The sequence below is a fragment of the Topomyia yanbarensis genome, chromosome 2 (genome assembly GCF_030247195.1).
Source record: "Topomyia yanbarensis strain Yona2022 chromosome 2, ASM3024719v1, whole genome shotgun sequence".
NCBI classification, from domain to species: domain Eukaryota; kingdom Metazoa; phylum Arthropoda; class Insecta; order Diptera; family Culicidae; genus Topomyia; species Topomyia yanbarensis.
Window position 1 is genome coordinate 408,790,994 of NC_080671.1, and position 16,585 is coordinate 408,807,578.

The 16,585-nt window shown below is 39.6% G+C and overlaps 1 protein-coding gene across 1 annotated transcript in view; it reads right to left on the minus strand.

The window, feature by feature from the left end:
• Nucleotides 1-16,585, minus strand: part of LOC131685050 (secreted protein C-like) — a 310,844-nt gene that overhangs the window by 8,227 nt on the left and 286,032 nt on the right. Inside the window, exon 3 of the mRNA XM_058968439.1 lies at nucleotides 3,514-3,919. Coding sequence (XP_058824422.1) covers nucleotides 3,514-3,919 — 406 coding nt within the window. The remainder of the gene's footprint in view (nucleotides 1-3,513; nucleotides 3,920-16,585) is intronic.

The following is a 16,585-nucleotide window of genomic DNA, read 5'->3' on the forward strand; positions in this document are numbered from 1 at the left end:
TGTAACAAACAATTAAAACATTACTATCACCAAATTTATTTGGCTGTCCAACTTAAAAACCGTCCTCGTTTCACCATACCTAAACAGAAACATAGATTCCATTTTGAATCTAAAAAATCCGATTTTCTGAAATACAAGATGACTTTCAAAATTAGGCATAATATACGTTAGGCATAATGCACGTTAGGCATAATGGACGATTGGCATAAAGGACGTCAGACATAAATTATGATATTAAGTATAATTGTAAAGAAATTTTCTAACCGGATAAAACAAGAGTAATATATAATATAATAGCCTTTCGCTATAATAGCCTTGCGATTATTTTTATACTTGGGTGCATTATTCTAATCGTCTATTATGCCTAATGTACTTATGCCTAAGATATGTATGCCTAAAGTACTTGCGCCTAACGTATTAATGCCAAACGTCGCGCACCCGTTTAAATCATGTTCCTCATATATTTTTCTCATCCTATTGATTAATTTCATATACTTTTGAGTAGAACATGTACTAAAGGGCGAACACGAAATTATTGCGACACCGAAAATGTCATACCAATTTTCTTATAATGTTTAAAATCAAACCAAAATTTTAGGGTAGTTTTATACATATATTTACTTCAAAAATCAAAAGAAAAGTTAATCGATGGAGCCTTGAGTGTAAAATTGAACGCATTTTTGCTTGATGCCCTCCATCAAAGTCTTTACAGTGTCATCCGGTACCAGTTTCTCCGTTTTTCCATTTTCTTAATATGTCCTTCTCGTCTTTGACTGTCTACTTGCTCTTCCAAAGTTCCCGTTTCATCATTGCCCAGTACTGCTCCACCGGGCGCAGCTCCGGACAGTTTGGCGGATTCATGTCCTTTGGAGCAAAATGAACAGAATGGCCTCATACCACTCCAGGACACTTTTAGAATAGTGGCATGATGCCAAATCTGGCCAAAATAGCGGAGCTTCGTCGTGCTGCTGCAAGAACGGTAAAAGGCGCTTCTCGAGTCACTCAGATTTGTAGATCTCGCCATTTACTGTGCCCTTTGTCACGAAAGGCTCACTCCTCAGGGCAGATGGCCTGCCAAATGAGATATTTGGTGACGAACTTCGACATTTTCTTTTTCTAAAATTTATCGTCCACATAGAACTTGCTCTTGCCGGTGAAAAACTCCAACCCCGGAATTTGCTTAACATCGGCTTTTATATACGTATCGTCGCCCATCACACAGCAGCCATATTTTGTCAGCATCTTCTCGTAGAGCTTCCGTGCCCGAGTTTTAGCCGTCGATTGTTGCCGCTCATCGCGGTTTGGGAAGTTCTGTACCTTGTATGTATGTAGTACAGCTCTCTTCTTTGCATTCTGGACATGCGATCTTTTTAGCCAAATCACGGATTGAGGCGTTGGGATTTGCTTTAATCATCCGCTTCACCTTGCCCTCCGTCTTTTTGTTCTCCGGTCCCGGTTTTCTTCCAGCTTCTTTGCCGTGGTCCAACGTCAACCGTTCCTGGAACCGCTTCAACACTCTGGAGACGGTTGAATGGTGAATGTTCAACATTTTTCCCAACTGCCGGTGCGACAGGTCAGGAAATTCCAGCTGTTTGGAAAGAATTTGCTCTCTCTACTCGCGTTGGTTCACCTCCATTTTCGTTGAATCGAAAAACACGACTCGTGCATCGCAACACTATGTGTCTCCATTACCATGGAGAAAATATGGAAAATTTAAAAAGCGCCATTTTCATATAAATTGGATTTGTTTCCAACTCCACGTGTTTTTAACGGAACCACCACGTTAGTATATCGTCATTTGGTCTGATCTTCCGTGCAGCTCCTATCAATATGTTCGGTCTGCCAGAATGGTTCTTTACACGAGTTTTCTTCGCTTATTCCGTTTATTTCCGTCAATAAACGCACATCGCAGCAAACAAATGGTAGATAAAACAGAAAATACTGGATTGCTCTTGCTCCAGCGAGGGGAACGTCCATGAAGTTCGTAACGACAAAAAATTTCAAATCGTAGTAGGTCGATCGAATCCGATGAAAGTAATGTTCTTTCTAAAGCGTCAAAATGTGACGGGGCTCATGGAGGAGCCCCGATTCAATTCAACTGCACCGAGCGTAGGTTACATAAAAAAGTGCGCGAGATTATTATTATTATGGCTGTACTATTACCATGGAGGGTATCAAAAACAGGCCGGTTATGTTGGCGAGTGAAGCATAAATATATAGTATAAAAAGATTTCCCGATGTGTGATACATTTTCAGTTGCTTGATTGGTGGTGGCTAGGAGGTTGTTTATCTGCTAAGAAGTAAACCGGGAATGGGTTGCTGGCATTGTGGCAAGGAAGGGAACGGCTGGTGAGAGTAATCAAAACAACAGCATCTGAATCGTGCAGGCGTGTGGCGCGTATTGAAGGATTGAAAAGAAAAGTTATTTGTTTGTACCACTGACTGCCCCTGTGACCCTTACCGAGCATGACGAACGTGTTGGTTCCTGTGGGAGGTTTGTTTACCGGTACACTTTTCACGTTTAAATATACTGTGCGTTCGGGCGATGATGGGGAAGGTTCAATGAAATGGCGCTACTATAGATGCGGGATTGTTTATCATTGGTCTTGGATGGTTTTGATTGGATCGGAGTGATGATTGATTTTAGTAAACGGCTGGTCCTACAAACGGTGTGCATTGATGGCTACGGAAACGAATAACAATGGAGTTTTGAGCTCATTATTCACGTACTTTGTTCTGAAAAAAATGATCATGTTGTCCCACCTATAGTAGCTTGAAACACCATGCGTCTTCATAAGTATGGAATATATCAAAATTTTAAAACTCTTGTAAAATACTAAAATTCCGCCTTCCAGTTCACCGCGTGCCGGTATATAGTATTCTGATAAGTATTTTTACTATTGCTGAATTATATTCAGCCGTGCATTGAGGATTGCAACAGGAAAAGCAGGTTTCACTCAAATCAAAGAAAAATTAATCTAAAGCCTTAATTTTCTTGAGTGTATGCAATTATTACCGAGTTGACGAAGAAAAATAATATCTTAGGACGAAAGGGACGCGGGTTAGCCGTAATGAGAGCAGTGCCCATAATAACATATGTTAACCAGCTCATGTGTGTTGAGTAATGAGGACGCACGACTGCCATTACTGCCTCACATATGGACGGGAGTGTTGTAGCTTGCAGTCCCCGCTTTCGATTTACTATCTGAACCTATAGAAACTCATTCAAACACAACCACAAGCTGGAAATCTCATCTATCTCAGTGCTACTATATAGGAACCCTTTTACAAGTACGACCCTGTACCCCGTCACTCTAATCAGTGCAAGTTCAGCAAGTAGCAAGGACCGAACTGAAGCGTGTCGTGCGGCAGCACGAAGAAAACCACATACACACTGGGGAGATTCGTGTCTCGTAGCAATTATGAAATAATTATCTCTTATCTCGACCGTTTCTGCCTTTGCATGCCCTAAGCCCACTTCCCCCCTATACCCCGACTCCATCTAATACTCACTCTCGATTTCTTGGATTTGTTTGCCTTGGATTTTTTCTTGCGCTGCGGAATCTTGCCAGCAAACTCCTGCAGCTGTTCACGACCTGCCATGTAGTCCAGATGGGGTGGAATGAACCCTGGATTGGCCACTGCCATTAGGCCTATTGTTCCGCTGCTGCTGCTACTACTGCCGCCGCCGATGCCACCGCCACTAACATCATGCGCCGGAAGGCCTAAACAGTGCGAACTGCATCCGGCACCGGATGAAGGCTGCGGCGACGAGTCCGACTCGCTCGATTCATCTCCTTCGTCGTTCCAGGACGACGAGGAGGAGGAGGAGACGGCTGCGGTTGATGCTGGGCTGGCACTGGTACTGCTGCCGCTACTGCCGCTGCTGGTAGCCGCAAAGCTCGTTGGAAATTGGTGGCTGAAATTAGGATGGATAACGAAATTAGTTTGTTTATGTTGTCATAATAAGTTTTTAGAGAAAGGAACTTGTAATTCGAGCAGATATTTTTCGTTTGACTTCTGATCTGCAGGAACAAAATTTTGAAAGCAAATTTTGTTTACTCCACAGTAACGTGCACGCATATAAAAGGTTTACCTGATGCTGACTTATTGATAATTTGAAATATTATTGCGTTTCGCTTTTTCATGGCTCTGCAATCTTGCCGTGGAGCCTATTCATCCATGTAACTATAGGGTTTGTACACATTATGGCCCATCTGTTCAGACAAATTAAGACGTTGTTTTTTTGAAAATAAATCCCTGCCAATTTAGAGTTGGTATGCTTTCAATCAGAAGTACTTCAAAATTTGTTTGGCTTAAAATGGAGCTTTATTGAAAGAAAATGTTACATATTCATTATAGTTTAGAGATACAATATGAGCTTTGCGATTTAAATTCCCCTTGAATAATAATAATTATTTGACGTGAATTTAATGGCTCCTTTCTGGACTGGCTTCACTCGTAGCTAAGCGAACGTGAAATGGCAGTGAAAATTGGAGACTGCACGACATCGCCATTTACTGCCAACTCGGGAGTTCCTCAGGGTAGTCATCTCGGACCATTCTTATTTTTGCTCTATTTAAACGACTTAAATTGCTCTTTGCTGAAGTGCATAAAACTTTCGTTTTCTGATGACTTAAAACTAATTTACCGTATCACGAATTCCAAAAACGCAGAATTCTTCCAGTTCCAGCTGTATGCATTCACCAATTGGTGCTATGCCAATAGGATGATGTTGAATGCCTCCAAGTGTTCGGTTATATATTTTAATCGCAAGCACTCGATAGTTAATTTCGACTACAATATCTCACAAATCATTCTCAAACTGGAATCATCTGTAAAAGATTTGGGAATCTTCTCAGATCCCAAACTAGACTCCCATGGAGAGACCCACTGAAACTACCGAGCTACATAGATCGCTGTAAGCTTAGAGACCTCGATCTCCCGTCAGTAGGCCGCGGCGGGATGTTTCGAAAGCAGTTTTCATTGCCGATTTGCTGCAAGCTTGAATCGAACTTCTACAACTTTTGTACATCGACATGCATCGTTGTAGTCATCGAACCTATCCTTTCTTTCGCATTTCGTTAGCCCGAACAAATTATTGTTATAACGGAGGTTTCGTCAGTATGTATTGTCTTTTCAATCGCTGTTCCAACGTCTTTGTCTTTCATTTTTTCCGCAATGCCGTCAAGAAATCGTTACTGAGCTCATTATCTTGCTATCTGTAGTCTAGTGCTAGTTCCTAGTAGATAATGCTGTTTTTTGACTGTAATTATGAGGGTCGAAATGTATCATTTGAATGTTTGTTATCTGTTGATGAGGGGGTTTTAGGCTTACTGGAGAGAGAGAGTTAAGACAAAATTCAATTCAAGCGAGTTTTTCCCTGCTCCCAAAAAAAAACACAAACGTTTTTTTTTTACTTTTTAACGACATTCGATTAGCTAGAGATTAAAAAGTACGGAAAGTTATGAAAATTTAAGAGCCATAGTGCTCAAGTGAGATCAGGATCTTCTGCTGGCTGATGTCGAGCTTTGGCAGTGTTACTACGAATCACTCAAGTCTACCAACATGTCTCACGGCACAGACAGACTTGTCCCTCTTTACCATGAGAACCGACATGTTGGTAGATTTGAGACGACACCTGCCAGCAGAAGACAAAAGATTAGTCCGCAAGATTTTGGGCCTGTTTCTAATGACCCTGCCACTTCTAGTTTTCCGATCTGTATATAGCTCTAAATTTTTCATAACTTTACCTACTTAGTAATCTCTAGCTAATTGAATGTCGTTGTAAAAAAAAGAAAGTGTGACTACATAAGTCGAAAAAAAACAAATAAGCAAAAATTCGCAATTTGGGCTTGCTACGGGCCGTCAACTTCTGCATAATCTGCTGCTTAACCTCACCGGCTGCTTTCCAGTATCTGCTCATAGAAATAGTATCCTAAGCTGTTTTCAACTCATCTTAAGCTTTAGCTTTAATGATATCCCAATATATTACGTTTAGACGGAATTCCGGGCAGTGACTTATACGCCCATTACCTACAGTAAGTGGAAACTCGTCAAATCTGACCAAACCTGATCGGAATACGGTAAGACCTAATGAATAGCCCCATTTTTAAAATATTTGTTGAAGTATTACTGTCCGTTCATTGTTGGTTGTAATGATAATCCGAGTCTTACGGTCGCAGCTGCAGATTTCCTACCAGATCATAATTTTACCGGCAAATGTGTCCGCAAAAAAACAAACATATATTTTTAAAGAAATTTCTCTGCAATCCTTGACAACATAAAACTTCAGATGCAAAAGCATTTTAAAGTATTGCCTCCATTTCCGTAACTTCCAGAGATTTCGGAATTAAAAAAAAAGAGAAATTCAGGGTTCTCGGGCATACAGAATAAAGACTGAATAGTATACTACTTTTTTGATTACAAAAGAGTTAATCAATGTAATATGTGTACATTTTATAACGGATTAGTTTTATAGTAGGGGAACTGGTGGTAAAATGAACACGTTAAGCAAAGTCATTATTTTTTAACTAATAAGTGATTGAGATACTACAATCACCTTATATGTTGCTTGTTAGACATGTTTTGTACATATTTGATGAAAATACTTTGACATAAACACAAGTTTTCAAACATTATTATTGATTTCAAAACATGCCCAAAAAAGAGACACGTTTATAGCGTGTGGGTAAAATGAACATGTGCTGGTGGTAAAATGAACACCTTCTAGTGACCTGCAAAATGTTCTGTATGTATGCAATGCTTAGAGTTCAAAAGCATTTTTTCGAGCAATGTTGATGTCCCAGCGGCTCATGAGCATTGCATACACACAAGGCATTTTGTAGGCAAAAAAACTTGTCACGGAAAAATTAAATTTTCATGTAATACTAACCAATTTACAATTCTGTGACATCGAAACACATCTACAAACTTGGTGTTATCCATAGGTGTTTAAATTTTAAGGATCTGTTGGAGAACAATGAAGATATAGCAACTTGAACTTAGCGATTAATTTTGAGGCTTGGTACTTGGAGCAGCAAGATGGTTCATATTACCCCCACTACAACCTGTTCATTTTACCCCCTAAGACATTTTATTTTTAAACAGCCGTTCCGATTGAGCCAATTTTTCCTGATCCCTACTTATTGCTGTGAAATATCTGCAAGAGGTTCAATTACTGTCAGGTAACGCCATTTTCATAATAAAATTAAAATTTCACCTCAAAAAACCTTATATTCTACATGCCGAATTTAACATCAGCGACAAACATGAATGCCGATTTTTGTTTTCATCATATTTATTTCACATCCGACAGCTTTTTATCAAAAGAAATGATTTCAATATCCTTTGAATACTTTGCAGATTACGTTTCTGTGAAGTTTGTTCTAAATTTCACTAACATTGACTTGATTTGGCCACCTGTTCATTTTACCCCCCCTGTTAATTTTACCCACAGTTCCCCTATGTTTTCATTTCCTTTTTCCCGATCGGTCACTACTTTAAAGATCCCTTTCCCCGGAATATAAGTTTCATCTATCGTTTGCACGATGTGCTCGTTTGCAGAACATTAGACGGGAATGATAAACTCACTGATTTTCCCATGGATATACCGGATATACCCCAAATTATTTCTTCCCTTATTCTTCCGATACCCCTCGTATAAGAATATACAGCCAGTTCAATGGTCCCTAGGTCATCGGCTTCCGGCCCAACTCGAAATCGCTGAATATTTTAGAGAACTGACGGGAGTTGACGGCTCACTACCCGGCTGTGAAATAGATAACACGTGTTCGAGCTAATAAGATACGTTTTATAGTGAATGACCTCGACCAGGTAAACCATATTGCTTGCTGCGAGCGCTTTACAAGGCAATTTTGGGTATACGTACCTTCTAAAGCAATGGAAATCGACGGGGTCGTCGACGAGCCGGGTCTAAGCCGGGTCTAAACTGAAGTACGAAGACCAGTTGAAGTACAGGGTTGGCTGCTTTGAAAACCCTTCGCTTCAACAGGTAAAAATTCTAGAATGCAAACGATTGTATTCAGCAGAATCTGCAGAGAATGAGACAGCAACTTTTTATCCATCAGACTCGCTTCGGGTGACTTTCGTCGGGTCTTCTTTTCCTAATTATGTGCTTCTGGATAAAGTTTGTCTATCTGTTTGTACCGCGCGCTGGTAATGAGCTACAACAATTGCAAGCAGTTGGGCTACTCAGCCATTTATTTTTTTTGTGATATAAAAAACAGTGCGGCAAATACGAGGGAGAGCACGAGGATGACGCTTGCGACAGAGAAACTGAAAAGTATATTTACTGTGGTGGCTCTCCGCATCCTCTTAAATCATGTCCTGCGTACAAGCAGCGCGGGGATAATATTAGGCGCTCCCCTAAGGCGCTCTTATGCAGAAATGCTAAAGAATGCTTCGCCATCAGTCCAATCTGAAAATACCTTTGCTCTTTTGTCTCATGTTGATCAAGAATCTAACTAGCCACAAGAGGGAACATTTTTTGCTAACTCGCGAGAATCCAGGAAGAGGAGAAATCCTTCCTCCCGGCGACCATCTGCCGATCGTAGTCTCGATCATCAACAGCTCAAGACCATTGGAATCAATCAATATTTCGTATGACCTCACACGAAATATCGATTGGAAGAGCTATGCGGCCGCGATATCCGACAACATCGAATCTACCCAAGAACTTCCTCCGGAAGAAGAGTACAGCTTTTTGGCTGGCTTGATTCTCGATAGTGCGAATCAAGCTCAGATTAAGCCAGTCCCCAGCGCGAATACCCATGGACGGTCTCCCACCCTTTGGTGGGATAAAGAGTGCTCAGAGCTGTACGCGGAGAAGTCCACTGCATATAAGGCCTTCCGGGAAGACGGGTTACCCGCTAGCTATCAACAGTACGCGTCGTTAGAAAGGCGAATGAAGAGTCTAATGAAAGCCAAAAAACACAGTTATTGGCGCCGGTTTGTCGACGGGTTAACGAGAGAAACAGCGATGAGCACTCTTTGGGGTACGGCTCGACGTATGCGTAATCGTAATAGTACCAACGAGAACGTGGAATATTCAAACCGTTGGATATTCGCTCTCGCCAAGAAGATCTGTCCGGACTCTGTCCCGGTACAGAAAACGTGCCGCGCCGCGTCTCCTCACGATACCGCGAACGAAACACCGTTTTCGATGGTGGAGTTCTCACTTGCTCTCTTATCGTGCAACAATAACGCCCCAGGGTTCGACAGAATCAAATTCAACTTGCTGAAGAATCTACCTGACACTGCAAAAAGGCGCTTGTTTAATTTATTTAACAAGTTTCTTGAGGGTAACATTGTCCCTTATGAATGGAGGCAAGTGAAGGTCATCGCCATCCAAAAACCAGGAAAACCAGCCTCCGACAATGGCTTACTGTCAGATACACAATTTGGCTTCCGCAAAGGCAAAGGGACGAACGATTGCCTTGCGTTGCTTTCTACAGAAATCCAAATGGCCTATGCTAACAAAGAGCAGATGGCATCAGTCTTCTTGGATATTAAGGGGGCTTTTGACTCAGTTTCTATCAACATTCTGTAAGAGAAGCTGCACCAGCATGGTCTTTCACCAATTTTAAATAACTTTTTGCTAAACCTGTTGTCTGAAAAGCACATGCACTTTTCGCATGGCGATTTAACAACATCGCGATTTAGCACATGGGTCTTCCCCAGGGCTCATGTCTAAGTCCCCTGCTCTACAATTTTTACGTGAATGACATTGACGATTGTCTTGCCAATTCATGCACGCTAAGGCAACTTGCAGACGACGGGGTGGTCTCTGTTACAGGGCCCAAAGCTGCCGACTTGCAAGGACCATTACAAAATACCTTGGACAATTTGTCTGCTTGGGCTCTTCAGCTGGGTATTGAGTTCTCCACGGAGAAAACTGAGTTGGTTGTTTTTTCTAGGAAGCGTGAGCCGGCGCAACTCCAGCTTCTATTAATGGGTGCAACGATCAACCAGGTTTTCACATTTAAATATCTCGGGGTCTGGTTCGACTCTAAAGGTACCTGGGGATGTCACATTAGGTATCTGAAACATAAATGCCAACAAAGGATCAATTTTCTCCGAACAATAACTGGAACATGGTGGGGTGCTCACCCAGGAGACCTGATCAGGTTATACCGAACAACGATATTGTCGGCTTTTTTTATTTCAATTATACAGGTTTTAACCTTAAGGTCATTCGCCTCTTCGGGTTAGAAAAATCTCTTAGGAAAAATTTCTAACCCTATTTGCGGGGTCGGGACTCGAACCCAGGTGCGCTGCGTACAAGGCAATCGATTTACCAATACGCTACGCTCACTCCCCGATATTGTCGGTGATGGAGTACGGGTGTTTCTGTTTCCGCTCCGCTGCGAACCTATCCAGAATCCAGTATCGTTGCTTGCGCATTGCCTTGGGTTGCATGCACTCGACCCATACGATGAGTCTCGAAGTGCTGGCGGGCGTTCTTCCGCTAAAAAATCGATTTTGGGAACTCTCATATCGATTGCTCATCCGATGCGACATTCTGAACCCGTTGGTGATTCAAAATTTCGAGAGGCTCGTCGAGCTTAATTCTCAAACCCGTTTTATGTCCTTGTACTTCGACTACATGGCACAGAGCATCAATCCTTCTTCGTACAATCCCAACCGTGTCCGTTTCCTAGATACTTCTGATTCTACTGTATTCTTCGACACATCCATGAAGGAAGAGATTCGTGGAATCCCGGACCATATACGCCCGCAGGTGATCCCCAATATATTTTATAATAAATTCCGAGAAGTCGACTGCAACAAAATGTTTTACACTGACGGATCAAATCTCGATGGGTCCACTGGCTTCGGTATCTTCAGTAATACTATCATCGCTTCATTCAAGCTCAATGATCCTGCTTCAGTTTACGTCGCAGAGTTAGCTGCAATTCAGTACACCCTTGGGATCATCGACACTCTGCCCACAGATCACTACTTCATCACTTCGGACAGCCTCAGCTCCATCGAGGCTCTTCGTGCGGTGAAGCCTAAAAAGCAATTCCCGTATTTTCTGGGGAAGATACAGGAGTCCTTGTGTACGTTATCTGAAAAATCTTATCAGATTACCTTTGTTTGGGTCCCCTCTCATTGTTCTATCCCGGGCAATGAAAAGGCCGACTCATTAGCAAAGGCGGGCGCATTAAATGGTGACATATACGAAAGACCAATCTGCTTCAACGAATTTTTTAGTATTTGTCGTCAGAGGACGCTCAACAGTTAGCAAACCTCGTGGAGCAATGGGGAATGGGATTTTATTCGTGTAATGTCCCGACTTATGTCCAATCACTACACCATGGATGCGCATTTGCGGCGTATTGGGCTTGCGGAGAGTAGTCTGTGCGCTTGTGACGAGGGCTATCACGACATCGAACATGTTGTCTGGGTATGCGCCGGGTATTGTGACGCCAGGTCTCAGTTAAAGGAATCCCTTCGGGCCCGAGGTAGACCACCCAATGTACCAGTCCGAGATATGCTGGCAACTCGTGATCTGTGATCCCCTATATGTCCCTTATTTATACCTTCATAAAAACGATAAATATCCCAATTTAGCCCCTCTCTTGTATTTCTCGTTTTTACAGTTTCCTCCTGCCTTGTGGAACCGATGAGCTCCAGAGTGCCACTATGTAACCGCCGTCGCCCTTACCACTACGCGTGCATAGAAGGAAACTGAAGCGAGAGCGACTCGAGGTCCGATGACTTTTGAAGGATTCCCCGCAGGTCCGAAGAATACCATCCGCCAATCCGGTACTCGACGACTTACCAGACTGAGGCGCAAATTTGTTTCGCTGATACCACCCTCCCACCCCTTGATTGAGCGAAAGTTGCAAGTTTTGCTCTTCTTTCCCTGTCACCATACGCCTTCTCTCCCCTGTCCTTAATACAACTGCTGCTACACTGATGTGGAAATAAGCCACCCTCTGAATATCTTGACCAAGCATAAGTTTTCGTTAAAAAAAATCAAATTAATATTCTGTATTCCTAGTTTTAAGATAGCTATAATTTTTACTCTTTATTGAAACTCTTGTCCTTTATCTTGTAAATAGAATTGAATCCCTAGTTTTAAGATTTCTGTGAAATTTCTCATAAATATTTGTTCTTCCTTTTGTGTACTAAACTATATTGTTAGTTTTAAGATAACCGTAAAATATTTCGTAAAATACTATTACTCCCCCTCTTGTATATCAAAGTGAATCCCTTGTTTTAATTTTTTTTCATAAAAAAATGTTTTGGCCCTTTCTTGTATATTGAATCTTATTTCTAGTCTTAAGATAGCTGTAAACTTTCTTTTCCTTTGTAAAAAAAAAAATATTTCAACATTGTAACCTCCTAGTTTTAAGATATCCAAAATGTAAAAACAAAAGAATTCGGCACCGCCAAGCTAACGCATTTGTGCCTATCAAATAAACGAAATGAATAAAAAAAAGTCTAAACTTCACAAAACTTATTGAATTTCCTGCGTCAGACAATTTTATCGTGTTCGCCGCGGCGCTCCTCGACGTGGAAACGGTTGGACGTCTACTCTTGGAACGCTCGTATGAAAATATATTTTTTTCGAGCTCAATGAATGTATAAATAAATCTAAATATTACACAAAAGATCCTTATCCTTGTTGTCTTACTTTCAAAAACGTAATAAAACAAAATAACTTTCGGTTTGAGCACTTTACAGCACCGCCCCCCTTCAGCATATAACAATGACGAAAATCGTGGCTAAGCTGGTGAGATCATGAACATGAATCACTCACGCGAAAAATACAAGAATGAAATCATGAATAAAATATCACGAAAGCACGAAAAGAACTTACGAAAATCATGACTACCTTCCTAAAATCATGAACATCGTTCACGTTTCAACTCTTTTAGTCGATAAAGTTAAGGTTCAACTGAGAAAGCTTGCAAAAGCGGCCATCTTGGAAAACGAAAAAAGCAGTTTTTTCTCACACCGTTGAAAAAATCTTCATGGAAATGAATCAATGTATTTGGGGGGAAAATGTACTTTTGCATATAAAATATTTAAAATAATCCATAAAGAATTGTAAAACGATCCATAAAAAAGTTGTCAATGTTCCATAAAACAAAACTGAAAATCCATAAAACTGTGTGAATGATCCATAAAAAAGGGTGATTTGATCCATAGATTATGGAAAATTGAACCATAAAATGGTCTCAAAAGAGCACTAAAATAGTAATAAAAGAGCAATTAAAATGAACCAATGCCCCATAAAAATATTGGAAATGTTCCATAAAATGATACATTTTGCGCCATAAATTAACTGACATTGATCCATAGAATATTAACAATGTACATTAAAACACGTCGATATGTTCCATAATATCGACAAAAATGTTCCACGGTATTACAAAATGGAGCAATAAAATGTCAGAAAAAGTTCCATAAATTTGATGAAAATGTTGCTAAATAATTTTTCTTGGTCCATAGAAGATGTAAAAATAAACATTAGAAATGATTCATATATCGAACGAAATTATGGTTCATGGATATTTACAAAACGATCCATAAGAAAAGAAAATGTAAAACGACCCATTAATATGTGCTTATGCATTAGAAAAAATAAACTTAATGAATTCATGCGAAATTTTATGGTAAACTTAAAAAATAAGTTGTGCTTAATAATTCTCATAACAGTGACAGTGTTTTAACAAGTGAGCTTATACTGGGAGTTAGTGTGATGCGGCTTGGCCGCATATCCGGGGCCAAGGATCCGAAGCGGCGCAAAGCCGCTGAGGATCCGTTGGACGAGGCATTGATTAACCCGTAGCTGGAATTGCAGGCAAACCTGTGGTCCTCTCGTTTGCCCGGTTTACTTAAACATAGGGGCTATAGCTAGTTAAAAGCCGACTGAGCGGCAGCGAAGTCGGACAGTGCACAAGAAAGCGATGTGGCGTAGCCACATTAGTCAGTGTTCGTGTATAAAGTGTCCGTTTTCGCTTCAGATAGTTATTCAGATAGTATTTGCGACTCATGCCAGCCTGTATAGGTGGTCTAATAACACTCAGCGCTCTAATATCATAAATACCCTGACGTTTAAAGAATTGCCATAATGATTTCAGGTTAGCTAAGGTCAGTTAGCTGACTAGTTGGGTACGGAAGCTGAAGTTTAACTATAATGTATGCATTGTTTGTTGTAGTTTGACATTACAACCAAATGTAATAAACTTTATTATTAGTTCGAATAGCAAAAATTTCGCATGAATTAATTAAATTTAATTTTCTGGTGCATAAGCACATATTAATGGATCGTTTAACATTTTATTTTCTTATGGATCGTTTTGTAAATATCCATGAACCATAATTTAACGTTCGATATATGAATCATTTCTAATGTTCATTTTTACATCTTCTATGGACCAAGAAAAATTATTTAGCAAACATTTTCATCAAATTTATGGAACTTTTTCTGACATTTTATTGCTCCATTTTGTAATACCGTGGAGCACTTTTGTCGATATTATGGAACATATCGACGTGTTTTAATGTACATTGTTAATATTCTATGGATCAATGTCAGTTAATTTATGGCGCAAAATGTATCATTTTATGGAACATTTCCAATATTTTTATGGGGCATTGGTTCATTTTAATTGCTCTTTTATTACTATTTTAGTGCTCTTTTGCGATTATTTTATGGTTCAATTTTGAATAATCTATGGATCAAATCACCCTTTTTTATGGATCATTCACACTTTTTTATGGATTTTCAGTATTGTTTTATGGAACATTGACAACTTTTTTATGGATCGTTTTTCAATTTTTTATGGATCATTTTTGTTGTTTTAGCGGCGCAAACTTAGGGCTGCCGTATTTGGGGCATTGGTAGGGTACTATTGATTGATTTCCATACGGACTATTGGTTGATTTTTTCGTTTTCCAAGCTTTCTCAGTTGAACCTTAATACATATCAGTGTGCACACTGATGAACTAGAATCATTAAAAATTTCACTCACAATAACCCTTATAAAAATTCGAGTGTAACGTGCTAATTTTTAAAGTGGATTAGTTTTGAGATAACACAGAAGTTTTCATGAATAAGAGGTTTATTATACATGATTTCGGGAGCTTGGCCATGATTATGGTAAACGGTTCATTATATGACATCATGCCTTTTTCAAAAATTTATGAATTGATTTTTTTCTCGTTCCTAAACAATATTTCTCATAGGGATGATCCTAACTTATCACAAGGCTTGGACACTGATGTGGCGGCACAGAGGGTAAGTCTATGGTCTCACGAGTTCTTCGACGTGCGGTCGATTCTACCTCAGGGAGGATTTTCAGTGCCAGTAACACATGCCATGCATGTTGCGAAATCTGTTAGGCTTCTAATTCTGAAAAGGAATTGTAGTGTCGAGATTTTTCGGTTACATATTCGTCATGCCAATATCAGCCGCCGATAGGTACCAATAGCGTGACGCCTAACGCCTGCGCCGATCAAAAATACATCGACGCACATATCTATTCTGTACAATAATGCAACCTTTGAACAACATTTCTCTAGATTTTTTTTTGAAAATATTGAAAATTGGGCGAGTGACAGTGAATCCTCAGGAGGCACCTCGAAAAAAACCGGTGTACACCATAATTCAAAATCTTCTGGACCGACCGCTTTGGAATCTAGCACAGCTCCTCCTCACGTCATAGCCCTGGTAACTACGGGAGTTTTTAACAAAATTATTATTTTTATTATTTTATTTAACCATTTTTTTCTAGCGAGAATCGGAATTTTGACTTCCATAAAAAATTTAAAAAATCAACAAAAGAATTGAAATAGTTAGGGGAACATGGGGAGACTTGACCAAGCACAAAATTCTATTTTTGGCTATAGTGTCTTCTATTCGATTCATAATTTTTTTTTTCAAAAATATTTTTATACTTGTTTTGATCCCTTAAGGTAATTTTAAAAGTTTGGAATGAAAAATTCTTTCCTTACAGAAAATATTACCTGATTAATAAATTTGCATTAAATGATGTAATTTTTTATCAAACTTTGTATGGACATATCTACTGGACTACTAATTACTATTAATGTACTAATATACCATCTTAATCTTTGTGAAGCAGTGAAATGATTTTACATAAATTGGAACATTGGAATAGTTATTACTAGAAATTGAATGACATTGAACGCAATAATTAATGTTGGGCAGACTTGACCAAGATTTTATGGGGAGACTTGACGAAGTGGCAATTAGCTGAAGAAAGATACCAAATTTCTGATATTTATTATGCTTTGGTATCTAATGTTAATGTTAATCATGCTTTAAAAAAATCCCACCTGAAACATAAGTCTTTATATTTTAGTATTAGTAAACAAAGTTAGCAATAGTACGACTGATTTCGTAACGTGTGAACATGCAATGCAAGCTGTACAGTTAATACTTAAAAAGAAATGCATTAAAAATCGAAATTTATCAAATGCAACCTTTTAATATTTTTTACTGCTACCCAAAGATCTCGACAATATGTAAAAAAATTAGTACAGTATGTTTTAAGTCATTATTTTTTGTTATGATTTTTCA